Source organism: Ischnura elegans, chromosome 13 (genome assembly GCF_921293095.1).
Source record: "Ischnura elegans chromosome 13, ioIscEleg1.1, whole genome shotgun sequence".
Taxonomy (NCBI): Eukaryota; Metazoa; Arthropoda; class Insecta; order Odonata; family Coenagrionidae; genus Ischnura; species Ischnura elegans.
Genome location: NC_060258.1, coordinates 2383729 through 2407471, shown reverse-complemented (window position 1 = coordinate 2407471; position 23743 = coordinate 2383729). Strand labels below are relative to the sequence as shown.

The 23743-nt window shown below is 36.3% G+C and overlaps 1 protein-coding gene across 7 annotated transcripts; it reads right to left on the bottom strand.

Moving 5' to 3' along the window:
* Nucleotides 1-8452: 8452 nt before the first annotated feature.
* LOC124170233 lies at nucleotides 8453-23743 on the bottom strand. Of its 7 annotated transcripts, XM_046548948.1 has the most exons (7): nucleotides 23651-23743; nucleotides 23474-23553; nucleotides 22309-22389; nucleotides 17905-17984; nucleotides 16441-16520; nucleotides 11409-12874; nucleotides 8453-10587 (listed from the first exon to the last, which is right to left on the bottom strand). In XM_046548948.1, exons 6-7 carry the CDS (start codon nucleotides 12729-12731, stop codon nucleotides 10582-10584), a joined length of 1329 nt encoding a protein of 442 aa, XP_046404904.1. In that variant the 5' UTR covers nucleotides 12732-12874; nucleotides 16441-16520; nucleotides 17905-17984; nucleotides 22309-22389; nucleotides 23474-23553; nucleotides 23651-23743; the 3' UTR covers nucleotides 8453-10581. The 7 variants fall into 7 exon arrangements, with proteins under 7 accessions (XP_046404904.1, XP_046404898.1, XP_046404900.1 ...); XM_046548942.1 differs by lacking the exon at nucleotides 8453-10587 and having other exon boundaries at nucleotides 10594-12874; XM_046548944.1 differs by lacking the exons at nucleotides 8453-10587; nucleotides 17905-17984 and having other exon boundaries at nucleotides 10594-12874.

Sequence of the window (23743 nt, the reverse complement as noted above, 5' to 3'; positions counted from 1 at the left end):
TAACCATATTCCTGAATATTTCAACCATACTTCAGCCGATTTGAACTTTGGGGAGCATTTGGAACGTATGTTTGGATGCGGTAGGTAAAGGTAATGGATAATAAAGGTTAAAATAGGCATTCTCATGAAGGTGGTCCGATATTAAACCAGATGAGGAGCTGTCGAACTGGAAAATCTGAGGAGTAAAATCATCAGTCCTGGACCAAGAAGATGATGTGGATGCAATGTCTTCAGCCAAATTGAATGGACCACCATCACTGGAATCATTTTCACAACCTCATCCGACTCAGTATCCCTGGTAGACATAGACACATCGGAAAAATTTCCGTCCTCACTCTCACAATTAGAGTCGAATAAAATATTGAGACCTTCATCCTCGAGAGAAACCTTTCTCCTTTTTGGCCGAGATGGCAAATTTTCACTATCCATAGTGAAAATAAATGAAGAGATTCACAAAATGTAGTCACTCGAGTAGGTACTTGATAAGGAGCAAACGTACACCACCGAAACTCTGGAAAAACTGAGCATAGATCAATAGAGCATGTGGAAAAGACAGGATATTCGAGGGGAAACCCATTCGGTGGGAAATCCAGAACGAGATTATAATACTCAAAGGAAAGAAATGTCCTAGGTAATAACGCAGGTGCGACAGACCCACCACCGAAAGTATAAGAAAGAATAACCAATGCTTTCAAATAAGTTTCCCCGGCTAATGGACAATGACAAGATTAAAAAATTCCTAGGAACTGCAAGGATTCATTGGAATTGTTTTCTTCGTGAATGTGCCGCGGAGAGCAGAGAGACCTCTCTCTCGAAGAAGGGATAATCTGGGTAGCGCTCCCCGTGGTGAGGGTGCCCAGTCCTCGAAAGACGCCTTTGTGCTCTCTGCCACTAGGTTGGGCCGAGTTCAAGCAACCGCGGAAAGGATGGCAATAAAATCCTAAGGAAAACTGCCAGTGGTAAGAAAATCTGGTCAAACGTAGAAAAACGTTTTTCCCGCACTCACCATGCAGAACGTTTAAAAACGTTCCCGCAGCCTAAGGGTTAATACCGACCCAGGTTTCGACTGTACACTACGTCATTATCAAGGTGAATATACACAAATTTTGCTAAACTAATTTTGAGACCCCACTCTTGGCTGCACAGATTAGCGTTTTTTAATCCAAAGATATTATTTCAAAGTCATGTTTTGATCATTCATATTGCGATATATGACGACAGCGTCATCCTCAAAGAAGTGCATTTTTTCTGCTAATTCAGGACCAGAGACATGTGCCGTAGACTTCATTTGGAATTCAAAAACTATTAATATTCTTCGTTGACATTCCATCAGCTAGTTCCATTCCGTTCGACAAATTTATTGCACATTTTTAGTTCATAGGTGGAACATACTTTTTCGCAATTATTCATTCATAAAGTTCAAATGCAACTAGGCAGGGTTGAATATTATGCGATAACGTCGACGTTTATTTAGTATATAACATTCTAAGTAGCTTAATCAACACACACACACACACACACACACACATTCGCACTCGCAAATTCCTTTAAAAAAAATTTTTATCTTTAAAATAAATTAATTATTTTCTCAATTTAAAATTATTTTCGCATGTCCACTTTCACTATCCATGGTGAAAAGACGCATCCTCACTTGTGCGTAGATATATCGCGAGGGGAACTCAAATTGAGCTCATTTTCATAATCTACATTCTCACGAAATCTGGCAGTTTTTGGAGCAATTTTTGGGACCAGTTTTCACAAAATCACTCCCTCTGGTGCGTATTACAATCGGTATGAGCGTTTCCGTTTGCGAGAGAAGTAAGAGTTTACAAAATGGTCTGCAAAGGGTTTTATGGAGGGCCAGAACATAGAGTAAACAGGTCTAAATCGCATCCTATATTCTTATTTTTTCGCGATGAACCACCACCTTAGAAAAAATTCCGATACACTAGCCCAAAGGAATAAAAAATCGTCCCATGAAAACATTTCTCATTGGTGGCCCTTAAAAAATACTTTATGAAAACGTGCGTTTGAAATTTTCAAATCTACGTCATTTCTCCTTTTCTCTTCCTAGAAAACAATTGGAAACCTGTTCCATTAAGAAGCTTTCAAATGCCGCAAACCGCGTTAAAAAATAGGCTTTCCTGGAGCACGTGTACTGTGTTCATGTGTAAGCACGAAAACCTGACTCCATGGCCTTAACTCGCGCGGATGATAGGCGGGGCAAAGGGGCGGAGGGGCAAAGCGGATGTCTCCTCCGCGTGGGGACGCACTCTCTGCGTAAGCTTCCACTGACGACAATGGAATCGTATTCGCGCGCCCATTGCGGAGCGCAGACCGTCCACGTCCGTGTGAAAAAGACATTATCTTTCGTTTACGAAATATGTAACACAAAAAATTCGCATCACGGTGTAAAGTAGAGATTTCTGAAGAACATTAAGTACAAATCTTGGAAAAAAAAAGTCAGCGACGAAGGAAATGAGAGCGATTTTTCGATCGTTTTTTAAAACTTTTGGTCATGTTTGGGCCACTGTATCTCAGGAACGAGTCGAATTGATGTAAAATGGCATATGCATATATAATTGGTAATCGTTTATAAGTATTTACGCTGACTTTAAAGTCTATATCTCAAAAAACGTCTTTTTGGAATTTTGTCCAGCTTTTTTCGTTTTCAGCCCATTGTGCGGTGGAACGAAAATAAATCGTTTGTCGTATCGGCACTACTAAAACAAACTGCATATTCATAAGTAGGAAGTAACGAGTAATTAAAGCTACTTAATCTCAGCGGAGAACGGTAAAATGAATAATCTTATAGATAAAATATTACAATAAAAAGGAATAATAGCTTAGTATGATAAATTAAAAATTCCCTACTTAAAACTAAAAGCATACTCAATTCTTAACCTGCGGCCTTATAAATCAATCATAGACGTAAAAAATGTAATATAGTTTGAAAATAAGACTGCAATAAGATTCCGCAGGATATTTACGTAAGAGTACTCCTAGCGCCGAAACCTCTTTCCTCACCTAGATCCGAGCGTCGTGTATACACGACGGCAAACAAATCTTAAACAATGCAAACAGTTTTGTGAATAACGACTTATTTAGATTAATTTTGTTAAAATTTAACAGCCTAAATGACGAAAACAATTTCGGATCACGGCGAAGTAAAAAAATTTTTCTTCCGGCTGAAAGTGCTATAGGTTCACTATAGAGAAGAATATGGGAAAGAGATTTACAAATGGCACATGTTTGGGATGACATTATTTCCTTAAGATTATTCCTTTATCGTCTGAGATTAATGTTGTACTTGTAATCGAAAAACTCAACCCCAGTGATAACTTACGCGACTCATGGAACACATTTCTTATTCTCCTTCTAAGTCTATCTATCAACTTTCGTCATTTTAATGCCTTTTACTCTAATCTTGTTATGTCTGAGATGTGTGTGTATGTATGATTTATTTACGCGAGCTTTATAAATTCCTGGTACATATTAACATTATTTGAAGATGGTACATTTTAGCATTTACATACAATAGATTTCAAACATAAATGCCTTCGATATGTCATCGGATGCAGTGGCGCAGCGAGGGTGGGATTTTGGGGGATAAAACCACCCCCAGAGCTCAGAGAAAATTTTAAATTTAATCCATATTATATTATAATATATAAGGATATTGTAAGAATATTGAAAAGATTAATAAAATATCCCTCAGAAAGCCGTAAAACAAAACATTTTCAACCTCGCACCTACCGCTTATCCTGGTGGGTATACCATACCACCACATACCCCTTAGTATTAGTTGCACCTAAACCCCCCTAGACTGAATTCCTAGCTGCGCCCCTGATTGGATGGAGCGATACATGATTGGTAAGAGCTCACTACAATTCCGCAAAAATTTCATTCTTATGTTATATGCTTAATTACATTTTACAGGATTGTACAGAGAATTAAAACGTACACAGGAAGAGTTGTCTCAACAAATTCAATTAAGGAAATTTGAAAATGCAAATTTGTAATTTCATTTAGTTATACTAGAAAATTATAAGCTCAATGACCTTCGGGTTATCGCATAATATTTGACCCTGCGTAGTCGCTTTCATTAGAGAGGTTTTATTCACAAAAAATTGCACTACGCCAACGTGAAAAAATCTGTGGTATACACGTCAAACGGAACGTACATATAAGCGACTCGAATATTAAGGAAGAATATTCATAGTTTTAAATTAAAATTCATGTCAATTGCACATGAGTCTGAGTTCTTAGTCCTTGAGGGAAAGGCAATAACAGAGGCCATTAATTATTCGCAAAGAAAACTTTGCGCGGGATCAACGATGGACCAACGTTCATAGGAAAAATTACTATGGCAGTTTGTTTAAGCATCGAAAAAATTAGAATGAAAACTGTTTTCAGAGAAAATCCACCGAAAAATATCGAGTGCGTAGGGTCGTAAGTATTTGCTCCTTTAGACGATCATCAATGATTTTATGCCAACCGTGAATGATGGAAGAATTCGTATACTACGCCGTAAAAAGAGCACAAAAAAATGTAACCGTAATCCTTATCTATATCGCATTTGTAACGCTGATGAGATGTTCTTATCTATGTAGTTTTTGGTTGGTATGAAGTCCTTGAGGAAGTTACATTCTAGCCCATCTTCCAAATTCTCATCGCAATGCGAGTATTTCAACTCTCTTGGCTAGAATCAGCGTCCAAAGATAAATGGAGAAGCGTTGAGATCGTGAATGGGGATATCTTTCCACTCCTGATATCTTATCTCCCCACCACATTCACTCTGCCCTCACCTGTCTTTTGTCACTTAACAAGTTCGCTGCCGATTCGGTCATAATGACCGAAACACGTACTTCATCTTCGCACCGTTTCGGTCATTATGATTGAAGAGTGAGTCACTTTCTTTTTGCCTCTCGTAGCACGCCGTTGGTCATAGCTGCTTCAGTATATGATTTGACCGACACGGTGCACACAGGCGAATGAACACGAAACTCAAATGGAAAGGATCCAAGTATTGAAAGGAAAGGAAGAAGAGAAAAAGAACGTCGGCGCAATGGGTGAATTCGTTTAAAAATCAGCGGTAGGGAACGTGTTCAGATGAAATAATTCCCATTATCTCTTTCTTTCAAAGGCCGCTCTCTAGGAATGATGGGAAAAATACCCTTTTCATGTGGAAGCATTAAACAACAGGTATAGCTACAGCAACAATAGCTATATGGGCAGAGATAAGTACCAACGAATAAAAGTCTTCCCTCTGCAGCCATTTTCTTGCAAGCGAAAATCAAGAAAACCCAAAGGCTGCCCCCCACCTACCATGAGTCGATGACGTCACGAGGGTTCTCGTTTGTGGTCAACCCAACTCATTGCATGAAAGTCTTGATAATTTAGGACTACATTTCCTTAGCGCTGGCCCTTTATGATTTTTCGAACAAAAGATATGAAATGCTTAACTCCGAGAAATTCTAAGCAAGTGAAATTGGCAAAGAAGAAGTCAGATCAATCTCTGCGAAAAGTGTAGTAAGAGTACTCTTTACGCTGAACTTTTATTACTAATGATCACAGAACTTAGAGCAATCTTTTTGGACCACTCTTATTTAAAATACGTTTACTCTTTTTCTGCCCCTTTGAAAATTTTCTAACTCTCTAAAAATTATTTCTCCTTATAATTCATTGCCAGCCGTGGTAGGTTTACCATTGACAAGAAATATTACGTCGTTGCTGGATAGCAGGATATTTTTAAGTAATATCAAAAAATACCTCAGTAGACATTGCCACGCACGGACTCGAATGACATACCTATAATAGATTAGAATTTTTTTATATTATTCTATAAAATCTCTCCTTTAAGTCAGAAACAAGACCTTTCATGGATGAATATACATGACCGAGATCACGGATGTTAGGGAAAAAAAGCTACGATTTATGCTGTTATGAGCAGATAACTCAAATTGCCAATGATTTTAAGCGTTGCAGGGGCGCAGCTAATAATTAAGGCTAGGGGGGTTTAGGCACAACTAATACTTAGGGGAGTGGAGGTTAAGCATACCCGCCAGGATAAACAGGAGTTTAGGGGGCTCTCCTCCAAAACTTTTTATGAAAAGTGGTTCGAATTTGCGTGTTTTACGGCTTTCTGAGGGATGTTTGATTAACCCTAACACTATTCTATAAGTAATAGCGATCCGAATAAGTAAAATGGACTAATGTTAAAAATTTCTCTGAGCCTTCGGGGGGAGGGGATGTATCCCCCATATCCCCCTCTCGCTGCACCAATGCCGAAAACGATCATAAAGCTCCCCTGTAACCGTTTTTCCTTTTTCCACGTATTCGATGTAGATTATTCCATATGCATCCAAATCGTCGATGCCATGACCTGACTGGCCCATTTTACCATCTTCGCTTGCTAAGTAGCCTTTATCTTCAAAAAAATCCCTTGTTTTACCTGTTCATTTGTCTACGTAGTATAGTGATGAATCCATACTTCATCGAAGGTAATGTTTCAATGCGGAAAATCTCTAGGACTGCGAAGTAAGAGCGCCAAAACAACCTTTGAGTTGACCACGCGAACGAAGCGCTTCGCACTTCGAACGCGCGGCATGTATTTATGAAATACATGAATGCCTTTAAGGGCAATGGAACACAAAATTTGTACACTCATATAAATTTTGAAAATGAGGTTGGTGACGTAAATATAGATGCTGATATTGACGGAGCCTTTGAAATAAAGGAAGAGACATCTGGTGTAGTGCATCATGGCGGTCCTCTTTCTAAACACCTATGAAAAGGTATTAGTACTTTTCAGTTAACTCATTTTCAAAAAGCGGAGTTGTGTCCTGAGTAGAGGAAGAACTAAAATATTGCATTAAATATTTCTCCTTATTCTTTAATCGTAATGTGCGGAAAGAAATTAAAAAAGAATTGAGTTGACACCCTTCAATTAAAAAATGTCACCAGGTCTTTTAATGATTTTGTGTAAGAAAAATTACTTATTTCTCAAATAGATATTCTATTGACCGCAGTAGGAATATTTTGCGTTTATCAGTAAAATATATCAGAAAAATTCCGTTTTTTTATGTGATTTGAGTTATCACTGACTTTCACAACAATATATTGGTCGAAAGAGGACAATAAGGCGTGGATTTGGTTAGGAAATCATTCAGCCAAAGCATATTTATATTATTGAAAAAATACACTTTTGAAACAAATCCTGTCTGAACGAAAAAGATACATTTATAAATCATGGCCTATATTTGATGACTTGAATTTTAAATTTTTTACATTCGGAATACTTGCGCTTCATTTGTCAATTGATGAGCAATTGATACATCTCTTCGCCGCGGTGCAAAAATTTTCTTTAAAAACAAGCCGTTTAGATTTGGCTTTAAACTTCGGTGATTATGTTTTTTAGACGACTTTAAGATTCAACCAGGCGATGGTAAACGACTTTGATCGAAAGTAAGGCTAGGAAGCAAGTGTTATTCTGGAATTTCTCAAGGTTTTCCCTTAGCCTACTAACAATCGCATGTTTTTCAATGACTTCGTTATATCGCGCATACTATTTATTGTTTTGAAAGAAAAAGGATTTTTGGCACTGGAATGCGGAAGTGTCTGATAGAATATGGTAAAAACGTCGACATAAAACCGAGAGAAACATGAAAATAAGCAATTTTTTTAATTAAGTAAATTTCTCAATTTTTTCCCTGATCCCACTAATCAGCATATGTTTTTCAATAACTTCCTTACATCTTAAAAAACTACATTTGTTTTGAAAGAAAAAGGATTTTTACACTGCCTTCATACGTGAAAATAGATAGGGGGTGCCTGATATAATTTAGTGAAAACTTCGGTATAAAACCGAGGGAAACGTAAAAACAAGCATTTGATGAAGCTGTAGGTCAGTATTGTTTGATGGAATGATAACTCGAATGTCACTGTAGACAGCAATACATGTTCTGTGCTTACATTGGGCAAAAGGGAAGCGTTTCAGCAGGCAAAAATACTATTCCACTGCCTCGAGTTATTGGGGAGTGTAGTAAATAGATTAAAGGTCTGCACATAAATGATAATGCAAATTCAAAATACCACATTAAAATTCGTAGGGAAAGGAGGTCCTAGATTATGAACCCATGATTGGAAGGGAATGCAATGTAGTTACAATAACTGTGGGTTGAGCTGGATAATTATCATTTTTACTCTTAAAATGGATTCATATCATATGCATAACAAAATTTTAAAAATATAATAATATCTACCTTTGATTAGCGATTATACTTAATATTTTAAGGATAAGGTGGGCTATGGAGCACAGCACTAAAAAGCATCATGGCAAATACGAGGCGAACATCAGGAGGTCCTTCTGCATTTTCTTACAAAATTTGTCATCATTGAATCTTATGCACCACATGGGATACTGATATCAAACCAAAAGAAATCACTGAAACTTTGAGTATTACAAAATTTATTTTATCTGTGTGGAGCATGAAATGCAATATTGGATAAAGGTCCATAACAGTTTGCAGCAAAAATAAAAAAACTGGTTTAATCATATCACATTCAATGAAATACTATTTCTACAAATGTGCCTTGAATGGCATCGTACAGAATATAGTGTGATACCACATAAGTAATTTAATTATAAAAACAATATGCATACATTTACAACTACATGATAATCCATTTGATTATTGAAAAAATAAATACATTACTTCCTCATAGTATCATGACATTTTTAAAAAGAAAAATAAATGTGATGAAAAATAATGCAAAATAAATGAGAACAAGCAATACCTTAAGTGAGGATATCTTGCAATTCCTCTTCAGAGATAAGCCAACTGAGAAAAATTAAAAAGAGAATTATTCAGAAATGCATTGTTTTTCTCATAGATATGCATTCATTATCCTAGATTATCAAAATCAAGTAATAATCATAAAGCAATTTACATGTAAATTATTTACCATCATATATGATTATAAAATATTTTTTTTTAATCCACATATAATGACACTACTGCAGATTAGTTAACGACATAAATATATTATATTCATATCTAATGGATCATATTTACAAAATCTGGATGGTTAATCTTACCTTACCAACAAGAGTGGTGTAGCACAGGTAAAATTATCAATTCAGAAATACCTTAGAAAAAAATCAATAGTTGTAAATGGATTTTCTTTTGGAAACAACTACACATCATTACAACTACATTTCTGTTGCCACCAGGTAGCAGAGAGACAATAAAATAACACCAAATTATATAATTACCGACACGAATGAGCAACAAATACAAATGCAAAAAATAGAAAAAGTAAAATTGTGAAACATGAAAAGCAATAAAAAAAAACCCAAACTCATTTACCGATTGGAGATTGGACAAATGAAGAGCCATTTAAGAAAAAAAACTAGACATACGATGAAACTCAAAGAAAGGAGGCATCACAAAGCCATGAAATAGGAATAGATATGTTTCTTATGAAGATAACTGGTAACATGTTTAACCATTATATTCACTTAAATCCTTGAAAACCAAGCAGCAATCCTGAGGATTTCGAGACATTTACTGTTTGCTTATAAATAAGCAAATGCACATTTCCAGTCAACTGAATACTATACCAAGGATATGTGAATGTTGGAAATATATACGTGCATGAATGATTGCAATGATCTTCTCTAACGTCAGTGAATGTTTGAAAAAGACCAGCAAGAATATAAATGGACTTAGGTCACAAACATGTAGGAAAATGCATTTAAGAACCTATTTACTTAATTACGACATTTCATAAATGCCTTCCAACTAGTAAAAACGGAAAAAAATCCCATGTTAACTATTTTATGTCAAATATGACAAGATTGTAAATTGATATTCTACATCACATTTAAATTGTATAGCATATCTTTGAAATTAATAATCTTTGGCGAATAAAGTGTTTTGCCTACTACACAATTTTATGCTTACATCATTATAATTGCAAACTACAGGGAAATGTCTCACATGTGAATGAGGCCAAACAAGGTCAGAGCAATGAACCAAAACAAACTAATGTTTATCAAAGGGCTACACAAACATGAGTACATCCGGCAAAATATGATTATAAATCTGGAAAGAGCTGTATATGATCCAAATAGATTTATGTGCACAATGGCTTTCAGATAAATTGTAGCATTACATTGGTAAGCTAAAATGGACCATTCCTTCCATTTACTAATAGCGCAAATGCGATGCAATATGATATATTATCAAAAATACAAATATCCCAACGACATGACTAGGAAAAGACTGACTAAATTGTGTGCCCAGAAGGTTAAAACAATATGCATCTCAAAATGTGATTACCTACCGAACGAAAAAGTGCCATGTAGCAAGCAAGAAATCAACATGAATGTCTGAGTATAATCATAAAATAGGTTTTACGATTGCACTAAATACACAAGTTATTCAAATAACCCAATAAAAGTTATTCAAATAACCCAATAAAAACTGAGAGGCTTAAAGTAAATAAATGAATATGAAGAAAATTTCATCTTCAGGACTGGCTCCATCACAATCTCCTATGTATACCAGGCCAAATTCATCTCTGAAACAGAAAATATAAATTAATGGAATGAAAAGTAGTGCAATCACAAACAAAATGCAATGTCAGAATTAGGTCAATATTCGTAGTGAGATAAAATATTACTTCCATTTTCAAGAATGCAATGGCAGTATCCATAAGCAACAATTATTAAACATCCTCGAACAAACCCATGTTCCACAAGAATCATTCATTTTATAAGTGAAAAATATTGGAAGACTTTCACTATTGTTTGGAATTCACAAAAAAATCACTAGATTGATATATCATAGATTTGAATTTAGGGACTCTTTAATTTCCTGATATTATTTTATCTTTAACCTCGATATTTATCCATTAGGTTAGAGTTTGTTAGTTTTGAAGCCACTTTCTTAAACTTATGACACATAAGATCTCAAAAACATGTTACCTTTTAACAAGAAATCTTCATCTTGGAATATTGAGAAGTAGATTGTTTGCCAAAAATGAATTGCATTTAAATATTCTAATACTACAAAACCCGACACTCATTAAATCAAACTACTTATAGAACACATGAGAGGATGAACTCCAATGTACCAGAAGTTTCATTTCACCTCTACATGCCAACCAATGTACCAGAAGCTTCATTTCACCTCTGCATGCCAACCAATGAGTTGCCCACTTTTGGGAAATCATGGACAATTAAATTACGAACAATTCTTTTAATTATTCAAAAGGATGTTTACATTTTCATTTATTATTTACCGATTTATTGGCTAAAACAGCTTCAAATAATGATTTCAATGTTTTAATGAAGACCATGATGTAAAGAAAAAATCGTAAGAAATAGACATAGGACCCACCTTTGCACTGGCTAGAAGTGTTCCCATCACATTGTTAGAATAGAGAGAGAAGAGGAGAGGGGCTTGTTGCTGCAGTATAGCTCTTCTTTCTGTGGATCCATATTCAGCGATAATAGTAGGGACAGCTGCAGCCAGCCAACATACCTTTGCCTTCGGTGTCTTCCTATACAATGCACGATTGATACTCCAATCATATCCCTCTCCCCTCTTCCTCCTCTCCTCCGCCTCCTCTAGAGCCCTCATCCACTCACGCTCTCGTTCCACATGTCCCTTGCTGTAAGGCCTCCCCTCATTATCGTAAAATAATTTCAGGGATAATTGGGTGAGGGCCCAAGCTAACTCAGCACAGACGTATTTCTCCCAATAACTAAAACACTCCTTTGCACCTAAATACACAGTCTCACTCTCAAAATCATAAAATGATCTCCATTCACTCCCATTCCCCTGACTCCCATCCAAATCCACAACCTTCTCCTTCATCCTTTCAATGTTCTCAGATTCGAAATCCACCATCACATTCACCCGATCATTCCCACACAAATATTTAATTATGAAAGCAGTGAATTCATCTTCATCATACAGTCTCTCATACAATCTACGCATTTCATCAACTCCACTTCCATACACTATCCTAGTCTTTCGCATCATGGCGTTCACACACTCCTGCCTTGCTCTGGCCGGATCGGATATAGGTTGACTTATAGATGCCTCCCCAATAAGACCACACTTGATACACGTCACATCATCCGCTGTTGACGTCACTGCTTCTTCTAGACAACGCAACAGAGCGTCACGCCCACACACATTCGCTTTCAGTTCCTCCAAGGATGAGGCCAACCGATTTACAAGAGATTTCATTTCTCGCCTCAATGAGCCAACAGATGACTTGAGAGATGCAATATCACATTCTGGGCTAGCCACGGGTGTTACATGATCAGTGCTCCTACTCGAAGATGCTTCGAGACGACGCAAAATAACTTGGTCTCTTCTGTGAACCAATGTCACCAAATTCAGCACTTTTGAGCGTTCTACATCATCAGGGAACTGGCGCACCATCTCCTCAGCTGAAGACAATGCATTCTGTTGACTGTCATCTGTTATGTCTGTGTCTGCGCCTCTCGCCAGTAACTCCTGCACCCAGTCAGCCTTCCCAAGTCCCACACCAACATGCAAGAGTGTTCTTTGCCGTGCGTGCCGTACATCTACATCTTCCAACATGTCAAGCAGCTCTTTATGCTGGAGTAGTGAACCATTCACCAATCCAGCAAGAAGTCTCTCCTCAACAAATTGCTCAGCGCCGCTAGCAGAAATGTTCCTTGCCATTATTTCGAAAGAATGAAATAATTATTTAAGAGTGTGTTGGATTCAGAATACAGGGAGTAGCCAATGGGAACCAGGCGTGGTAGCGTTGGTCAGCGAGGAGTAACACACGATCTCAGTGTTGCTACGAAAGGATGAAACGTTGACTGCAAAGAAACAGAATGAATATAAAATTATTACCATGAAAGTTGCCAATAACAGTGTGCAAACATAACAAATAAAGCACAATCTTGTATCAGATGATGACTCTGTGAGCCGAAACGGGTCATACGCATTGAATTGTTGTGGAAAAGTGCTGCCCTCTTGTATTCAAACAAAAAAATGTTCCTGAGTAACAACTTAATAGCGGATGCCGGCATGGATGGAAATGCATTAAAAATGAAAAATATTTGCATTGTTACTTTCTGAACGGCAAGTAAAGTGTAATTTCTCTTTTGTCAAATCAAGCGAAGTCCAGGTTTTCCTCACTTCCTTATCTCCTCTAAGAAATGCAAATTATCTTAGTTCTCTATTGCCTTCCCCATACACACCATCACTTATATTATGTAACATTACTTAACCATGGGACTACCGAATCGACTACGTAACCTTGAAATACATTGAAAACGGACAATAGCCCCTTTTAAAAGATTCCATCTGATATGCATAATTGGCGATCCTCTTATCTTCTTCCATCCATCATTCCAACATTACGCTAAAGTGAAGACGTGGCTAGGATGGAAGCATTTTCAAGAGGGCGATGAGCTTCAGGACAAAGCCAAAATTAATGGAAGTCATTGGAGGAAACATCCTTTGAAGAAGGTATAGTAAATCGTGTCCGTAGGCACAACCAATTCCTCAAACACCGAGTCGATTATGTCGAAAGGACCCCACAAGTGTGCTCAATATTTAGCGAAGGAATAATTTCTAATTAATCACTTCCTCTTCTGTTCATAACACATCGGAAGTTGAAGAAAAACAGCCCTACTACACTATTGAATTTTATGATCTGTGATATTCCCACATTTCACAGAACTTAATCTTATGAATTTATTATTTTTCATAAATTTATATCCAGTTATTGGGAAGCAGAACCCTATCAAAATCAATTTCTTAGCAAAGGATTTCCTAAATATTCCAAGGCAGGGCACCTCGGGTAAGGAAATAAAAGATAAGATTTTTAGCCCCAGCTGAGGGCCCCAATCACCCCACGCCACCCCTGCTTGTCTTCCTTACGAACTCCTCCCGTCCACTTTTTATCTCCCCCTGACTCTTCAGTAAAAAAGAAGCCTATACAGATTTTAGAGGCCGCCTCATATTGTACATATTATATACTGGAGCAAAAATTTACTATCTTTCGCTCATTAAACTTTGAATATGTTTACTTTAAAATTAGGGAAAAAACAAGTCTGTTTCCTATTAAAGAATAAAATTCCTTAGTTGCACAATGCTCAGACAACGTGAAAAAATATCTAGATTTCGGGGAGGAGTACAGGTGCACGTTTCCCCCTGATTCTTAAAAAAAAAGATTTATAATATGGTTATCATTGCGTTTGTTTTAGTTTGATTATCAATCATAAAATATCATTAATATTAAAGAGAATATTAAGGTACAATAATTGTCGTATGTTGATCATAATCCTAATAATAGGAAGACACTGGCATTCACAGGTAGGATATTAATTTAACTTTGATTTAAATGAATATATAGCAAGCACTATCACTCCTTAGACATTCTCCTATCTCCTACAAAATAAACTCAAATGTCTCTGGAAGCATCCCTTACGCACGGAAGGCCACAGAAATTATTTAAAGGGACATGCAGCAGTAGAAAATATTATAAGAACATATTCAGACACATCATCCCCTCCACAAAGTAAAATTTGAAAGAAAAGAAGATATATGAAGTAAATGGAATGTATTAAAGTTTTATAATAGTCGCTAGTCATAATAAGTGAAATATTACAAGTTGTTAAACTGCAGATCAACCATATTTCTCCTTAGTAAGGTAATGAATTTATAAAGGAAGAGGTGCGGGGTTAGGTATGAGAAATGAATGAGCCCCAAGTTCCTTGTTTTACTTTGTGGAACCACGATCAACCAAATATAGTTTAAACTAATTATATTCGACCACAACCATTTATATTCAACGACCTTGATCGCCTCTTGTCGCAATTGAAACAATCTCCCCGATCTCATAATCCAGCTAGCCTGCCCTTTTTCATTCCGTCATTTTGACTTCGCTCATGACCGCTTCGGAAAGAAATTCTCGTGGCGAACGTATCGCCTGTGGACCGCTGCTCCGGAGTACTTTCGTCGAGAGCGCACTGTATCGAATGTAGCGTTCTTTGGACCTTACCCCATGGTAATGGAGATTTATAAATAGTCTTATCCACTTTCAGAATTATACTCCTATCACCTCGAAGAGTAGCTCACTGAACATTGTGTCTTTAACTTTCAAACTCAGTGTATTGTTTTTAGGGTATTTTGGATTTTGCTGATTGCATCCCAGCTAGCACATTATAAGCCATTGAGATAAGGTGAAAGGAAGAAATATGGAGGGCGATTATCAAGTAAGCTTTTTATGGGTTTCTTACAGGCATGCCGACAAACATCCAGAGCAATGACAAAATGGATGCCAAACTTTCAGCAGTTCCGTAAATTATTTTATAGATTTAGAGTATTCAGTAAGGGATTTATGCAAAAGAAAAATGTTTCCATTCTTGGCCCTTCGATAATATGAGTAGAAATAGCATCAAATGGCCATAATTTGAAAATCATTCATGTTTATGAACTGATGGCAAAACAATGGTCAAAAGTAAAGACGTACGGAAGAAAAAAGAATTTCACACGATTAGTGACGTAGAATAATATAAAAATGCCGTTAGGAATCTTTAAAATACATATTGTATTCAACGCGTTACCAGGCGATAAATTAAAATTCATCAATATTTTATCGTGTGGGCCTTGAATAATTTCAGTTGTTCATTCATATAACAGCAAAGTTTTTCCATGTTATTGAATTTTAAACTGTTAACTACGAATATTATTGCAGCAGGTCTGTTTTGTTTTAGTTGTTGGGAAAATTTAGTTGTCTCCACCTCTAAAAAAATTAAACAGTGAAATGGGAAATAATGCCTTTTCATGACGTGCTTTTCTTTATTTAACTTTTCTTGCTTATTTTATCCGGCAATATTTGCAGAATATTTAAATAAGTTTTATGTATCAAGAATCAGTGAGACCGCAACCTGAACATTTTCCCCATTTTTACAGAAACAGATGGCCTTATTAAAGAATGACTTTAATCACCCATTTTTTGAAAAATTAAATTTTATATATTCACGATAGTGAGATGAGAGTGTATTATAGATTTTATCACCATTTTAAAAAAAGCAAAAAATAATCAGTTCATAAGAACTGACTAATGATGGCCTCTGGTTGAGGTAGTTCAATAGCTATTAGGTACATATTATGTTGCGATTGGACTACGCCCTGTGGAATTAGTGAATTACATTTAAATTAGATTTTCGTAGCAGTGTTTTTCACCTATGGAACAAGTACGAGAGAAATATTTACTATCCGTTCTTACCATACATTACGTTCAAACTCTGTTGGTCGAATGCATTACAGAAAATCTTCCACTTGAAGGGCATACTTCTTAAGAGTAAGGCAATCACACAGCCATGGATAATTCAAAGAAAAGCGTAGATTAAATTTGTTTGCAATTACTTACTCAATAGTTTAGGCAATCTGATTGAAATCGATATTCGCTTCTTCCTCGGCTCTCCTTTTTCCAATGCAGAGAAGGCAATCCTGAAACGTAAAATAAATTACTTATGTTACTTAAATGGGAAAATTATTATACTCGTATGAAGCAAACCTTTCTTTAATGCATTTTTTTTAACTTACAGAAATTAAAATCCAATATGATGGACTTTCAGATAACAGGTGTTGATGAAATGGCCTTTACGCAAACATAGAACGAGCTTATCTAATCTTTAGTAACTCATAAAAAGTGGAGGAGTAGGTATTGCCAAATTACGACATTGCCAGTCATGACTTGGGCGAAAATTATTGCCATTTTCTCGACTGCACATTATAGATAAAAAATAGCAGATATCACTTTTTAATATTTATATTTGCATTTCTTGCGATTTTTTGCGAGATTATTGAGGATTACAAGATGAAGATGAAATAATGGATTCTAAGCTGAACACACTGGCTAGCATCTTCCCCCACGGTCAATCAAGATACGAATGCTGATAGGCGTTGTGCTCACAATCAAACAGTGAAGCAAACTATTGCCCAAAAACTGCAAACGCATCTCATCAGATCAACGACTCAAATCAAAACGTAAGCAAGTATCATTAAATAACTGCAATTAATAGTGGTAACCCATAAACGGTACTTACAAAAAAATCAATAGTACGTACTTAATCGTTGATATAACTATTAATATCACAATGAGAACATAATCCGTGACGTGGTCGAGAGAAGAAGGTCGGTTTATCCATCTTCGGATTTTAGGGAAACGAACGAAGAAAAATAGATTTTTGTACACATAGCTTGATAAATGAAGGTGATGTGAAGTTTACCGGATCCTCTACTAAGTAATGATAAAAGTTAATTTTTCAGTCTCTCATGTCCTTATTACACAAAAATATGAAGATAGCGATGATAATTGACATTTAAAATATTAATTTTGAAAGTATTCACCATTAAGAAACGCAGCGGTTCCTCAGACCACATGTCAAAATTGGGAATGCCTGTATAAATCGAAACTAAATCTGAAACAAAAGTAAAAAATAATCAGCTCATGAGAACTGACTAAAGATGGCCTCTGAGTAAGATGGTCTAGAACTCCTACAAGCTATTTTTACGCACTAACGTTGCAATAAGTTATTGCCTCATGAATAAAAATGAAGACTTCATTTTTATAGAGTTTTGGAATATCGCATTAAGTCTATATACCTTCAAATAAGTACGTAATACACTTACGGTGAAAAACTTTCTATGGATAAAACATTAAAAATATATTTGCTATATGTCCTTATCATAAATTACGTTCAAACTCTGTTGTTCAATTGCATTAGATTTAATCTTGTACTTTAAAGGCATTCTTATATTAAAAAGGCAATCTCGCTATTCTGCATAATTCGAAAAAAAGCGTAGCTTAAATGCGTTTGCAATTACTTACCCAATAGAAAAGGCAACCCGTTTGATATCGGTGTTCGCTCCTTCCTCGGCTCTCCTTTTCCGAAAGCAGCGAAGGCAATCCTGAAACGTAAAATAAATTACTTCTGTTACTGACGTTAGAAGATTATTTCACTCTCATGAAGCAAACCTCTTCCTTCAATGCTTTCTTTAAAACTTACAGAAATCTTAATCCAAAACGACGGAAAAAACTTCCTAGATAACAAGATTTGAACCACAAGATGGCGGACCAGTTCCTCAGACGCAACGCAAACGAGATATGCTCATCCTTTGGCTCAGGAAGAGGCCTTTATAACCACAGACAGCGGGCTTATCTAATCTTTAGTGCCTTATAAAAAATGGAGATGAAGGGATTGCCAATACACGTTACTGACTGTCAACATCGGGCGAACATAATTTCGAATGAACTAAGTGGATAAGAAGGATAAATATCAGTTTTAACGTTTTTTCTTCGGATTGGTTGTGATGTTTTGCGAGATTTTTTATGTATGGGATCATGAGATGAAGGTGATGGAATCAGAGCTTCCCAATTACTCCATAGAAGGTGCGGCTTGGCAGCTGAAAAATTGAAATCCGGCTTTGAAAGTTGGTGACGTAATTTCGCTAGCTTGCTGCGCCGTCCCAGAAAAATGTATTCGTGTTGTAAATTCGTCTGCGTTTCAAGTGATGGCACTTCCCAATGCAATATTACGCCCTTTTAGTTTTATTTTCTAACTCGATATGTATATGTTCAGAAAAGATACGACATATCCAAAATTAAAACTTCAAATAATACTGACTAATAAAATTAGCCACTCCTGCATAATTGTATACCTAAGCTTCCCATGAACAAACACCGATTCGGAATCGCCGGCTTACAGCCACCTTCAGGCAGAGAAAATCCGGCACGGTCAAATTTTTCTGAGACGACGCACCGATCTGGCGAGATGGCGTCATCATTTCCCTAATAGAGTCTCTGATTGGCTCGCCAGCCGCGGTATAAATGCAATGCCAAACTGAGAAGGCATCCTTAGTTGAAGATATTATATATTCTACATGGCTGAGCCTAGCTGTTTAGTAAAGTAAAATTTTAATATATTAAAGTCTTTACAATGATAAGAAATTGTCAAAGAAGAACCAAATGCCATTCGTAGATGCCTTCTCCGCTCTTCTATTGTTTTGATAAACACTCGGTGTCTCCTGTGACTGTTCGCTCGCCTCTCAGCCCTCCATTGTTTGCGGGAAGCTGTGCGAGTCCATCGCTCTTTCCCTACAACCGTCGCCTTCTCTCTTCTTCTTTGGCCCTTTGATTTAAGTGTTCAATGCATTTGATATGCTGTGACATCCTGACACTATAGCCATCGTGGTTATAGTTAACAAAATCAAGATATATTGACGACGATCTCTAAAATTCGCCCCTGTTATATACAGCGCGGAGTACAAAGTGAAACTTTTCCACCTCTTCAGCGGAAGTGATTGCTAAACAGAGAGCACTAAAATGGGGACGAGTGATGCAAGAAAATGTAAAGGGAACAGTTTTGCCGTTTATTGTAAGAGTGAGAAAGAACGTAGGTGAATTTTGAAATTCTTATCTTGTACAATATTCAAATGTTTGTTTTACATTTATTATTGAGCAAATTTTTTTCTTATTTCTTTTACATGAAACTTTATTTTCCGTTTAAGCGAATATTTTTTCTTCGAAATTCATTGCCATTTGCAGATAGAATTGTTTCTTTCAAATACAATATTATTTATAACTGAATAATCAGAGATTAGTCGAACAATTAATACTTAAAATCCATTCCGAAAATAATATTGCCATGCAATCTGTGATAGGTGAAAAAACAAAAGGGAGAATAACTCTTATTCCAAGAAAAACTACTTTTTCTGGATATTTCAAAACTCGATATTTCACGAATGCGTACGTGACCGAAGACACGATCGTTAAGAAATAAAATGTAGTTTTTTTCCGGTATCACCAAATGACTCAATGATATCTCTCTGATCTATTTCAATTTCAATTTGCGCGTTCGGTGGGAGACAAGAGTAAGTGATCACGTACGCAGAATTCCATCTTGAGAAAGAGAACGCGAATTTTAAAGAAAGATCGAAACAGGTTGGATTAGGAGATAAGAGGTGGACAGCAGGAGAATACAAATAAGATAAGCGATAAACACGATGGCGATAAGCAGAGCAGCGACGCATTCCTGAAAGATTGAATCTTTTGAAAGGGGGTCTCCAAGGCAATGCCGTGAAGAGAGGAGAGGTCCGGGGGGTCCGGACCCCCTTCTCTAAAAATGAGGACTCAATTACTTGCCTCCATAAAAGAAAACAAAATATTTAATAGTCATTAATTTAAAAAAAATTCTTTGAATTAATGAAGTTTTTTTTCAACAACGAAAAATATTAAAATTAGTTTACGAACTTCTGTTAAGTACCCTGTAACAAAAAAGAATTCCTACTGGTTTTTGATGTCCCGAACGAAATTCCCGACATAACTCCGAAAAAATGTTATTTGATTGTTATCATTGATAGTGGTAATAGCTAATCCCACATATCTTCTATAAATGACTTGCATTCTGCTGCAATCGCATGTCTAAGTAGGTATTTTTCGGCGATTTTCTTTCTAATGATACTTCTATAAAACGTTAAGACTCATTTGGTTCTTTGAATTAAACGAATTTTTGCACTTTCCTAATGTAGGGTGGCTCCTAGCGATTGGTCAATACCTAGCGTCTCAATATCTAGAGGTAGCTTTCTGAATCCTTCAGGTTCAGGCATAAAGAAAAGCCATTAATTAATCTTAAAGAAAGCTTAATGCCGGATGAACTACATATAACTGTTCATTGGAAAAAATGCTATTTATTAAAGGAATTATTACCGCTCGCGTTTGCCGAGTTAGAAATGCACCGAAAAATATCGAGGCCATAGGGTCGTAATTATATACTCCTCCAGACGATAATCCGTATTTTTTTCTCCAAGCCGTGACTGATGGAAGAATTCTTTTTCTATGTCGTAGTAAAAAAGAGTATGAAAGAGAGTTATCCGTTATGAAATCTTGATTATGTTTGAGACGCTAATGGGACGTATCTTTGGAGCAAACAGGAAACATTACTTAAAGTTTCGATAACGTTTATGGATCGTAAGAAGTCATTGAGGATGATATTCGAGCCCATTTTCAAAATTCTCATCGCTCTGCAATCATTTCAACTCTCGTGGCTAAACTCAGCGTCCAAAGAAAAATGGAGAAGCATTGAGGTCATGAATCTCTCCATTTGCGATATCTTATCTCCGCCTCACATTGACTGTGCCTTCACCTGTATTTGTCACTTCGGAGGAAAGGACTCCCAACATCTATCTATCGCAAACGCCGCTTTAGAGAAACAATGGGAAAAAAATATCCATCGCAAGTTGAAGCACTGAGCTATGTGTGTTCACTTTTAGACAATATGGGAAATAGATTTACAAATCGCGTACATTTAATTGAACATTATTTCCCTTGATTATTCCTATATCTTAAGAGATAATTGTTGTACTGATAACTGAAGAAATCAAACCCATTTCAGATTTCAGAGGGAATTTTCAGCATTAATATTCAATGATTTTCATAAAATTTGTCTTTCAGTATTTCATTGGATGTAGCGATATACGATTGGTAGGAGCTCACTTTGACTGTGCAAATATTTAAATGCCAGTTATCAATTTACTCATATTTTATAGCATTGTGCTGAGAATGAAAGTGCACAGGAAGAGTTGTCCCAACAAAATTAATTTAGGTATTTGTAGGCACAAATTTGTCTTTTGTGTTTTTTACCTTATAATATTATAAACTAAATTCAATTCTGCCTATTTTCATAATATGTGACCCCACCTAGTCGCGTAATTTAAGATATGTTCTGTCAATGAACTTAAAATGAGCGGTAAATTTGTCGAACGGAAGGGAACAAATGCTTCGAATGTCAACGAAGAATATTTATTCAAAAAAGGCTATTCGTGCTTCCAGCCGGGAGGTCTCCCTCCATTTTGCCAGGAGTACAATTTATTTTAAACAAAAGCAGTAAATAATCGGTTCATAAGAACTGCCTTATGCCGGCCCCTGATTGAGGTAGTTAAAAATCAATTTTGAACATATTATTTTTCGATAGCACTACGTCTCGTGGAAAAGGAATTGGTGGATTTCATTAAAAAAAAGATTTTCGTAGTAGTGTGTGCAAAAAACGTTTTTAGGATAAAACAAGAGACGTATTTACTATCCATTCTTACCATACATTACGTTCAAACTCAGTTGGTCGATTGTATTAGATAAAATCTTGCACTTGAATGGCATGCTTATTTTAAGTAAGACAATCACGCATTAATTGGTAAATCATAAAAAAAGCGTGGATTAAATACGTTTGCATGTACTTACCCAATAGGTTTAGGCAATCTGGTTGAAATCGATATTCGTTCCTTCCTCAGCTCTCCTATTCCCAATGCAGAAAAGGCAATCCTGAAACGTAAATTACAATAATTTACTTCTGTTACGAAATGGGAAAATGATTATACTCGTATGAAGCAAACCTCTTCCTTCAATTCCTTTTCTAAGCTAACAGAAATCTCAATCCCAAATGATGATAAAATACTTAAAGATAACAGGTGTTGAAGAAAAAATGGCGTATCAATGTGTCACATGCTCCTCGCTCGAGATCTACTCATCCTGCGGCTTAGGAAGAGGCCTTTACACCCAAGAGAGGAGAGAATGAGCTTCTCTAATCTATAGTGCCTTTTAAGAAATTGAAGTGTATGGATTGCCAATTCACGACACTGCCAGTCATCGCTTGGACGAAAGTAATTACAATCCTATCGACTGAACTTAATGGATTAGAAGGACATATATCACTTTTTACGATTCATATTTGGATAGATTGCGATTTTTTGCGAGATTATTAAGAAATGGGATCACGAGATGAAGATGAATGTAATGGATTCTAAGCTGAACACACACTGACTAGCTTCTACCCCCACGGTCAATCCAGATATGAAATCTTGTAGGCATTGTGCTCACAATCAAACAGTGAAGCGAACAAATGCCCAAGAACTGCAAATGCATCTTCTTTAGGTCAACGATTTAAATCAAAACCAAAGAAATTTTTGTTAAATAACTGCATTTAGTAGTGAAAAAACATAAACGGTAGTAAAAAAGTTATAAATAGGTACTTATTTGTCGATATTGCCTGTATGAATCGAAACTCTATCTGACACAAAATTAAAAAACAATTGACTAGTTAAGATCTCAGAGTAGGATGGTCCATACCGCCCACAAGCTATTTTTATAACGTTGCAATTACTTCTTGCCCCATGAATAAAAAATGAAGATTTCGTTTAAATAGAGTTTCAAAATATCGCATTAATTCTAAGAGCCTTCGAAAAAGTACGTAATAGACGGTGGCGAAAAACTTTCTATGCATAAAACACGTGAAACATTTGGTCAACATTCTTATCAAAAATTACCTTCAATCTCCGTTGATCGATATTCACGCTTTTATGCATAATTTGAAAAAATGTTTAGATTAAATGCGTTTGCATTTACTTACCCAATATAAAAGGCAACCCGTTAGTTATCGGTATTCGCTCCTTCCTCGGCTCTCCTACTCCCAATGCAGAGAAGGCAATCCTGAAACGTAAAATAAATTACTTGTGTTACTGACTTGAGAAAACTACTTCACTCTCATGAAGCAAACCTCTCCTTTCAATGCCATTTTTAACCTTACAGAAATCTTTATCCAAAACGATGGACAAATGCTTCTAAGATAACAGGATTTGAACAACAAGATGGCTGAACAGTTCCCAGATGCAACACGAAC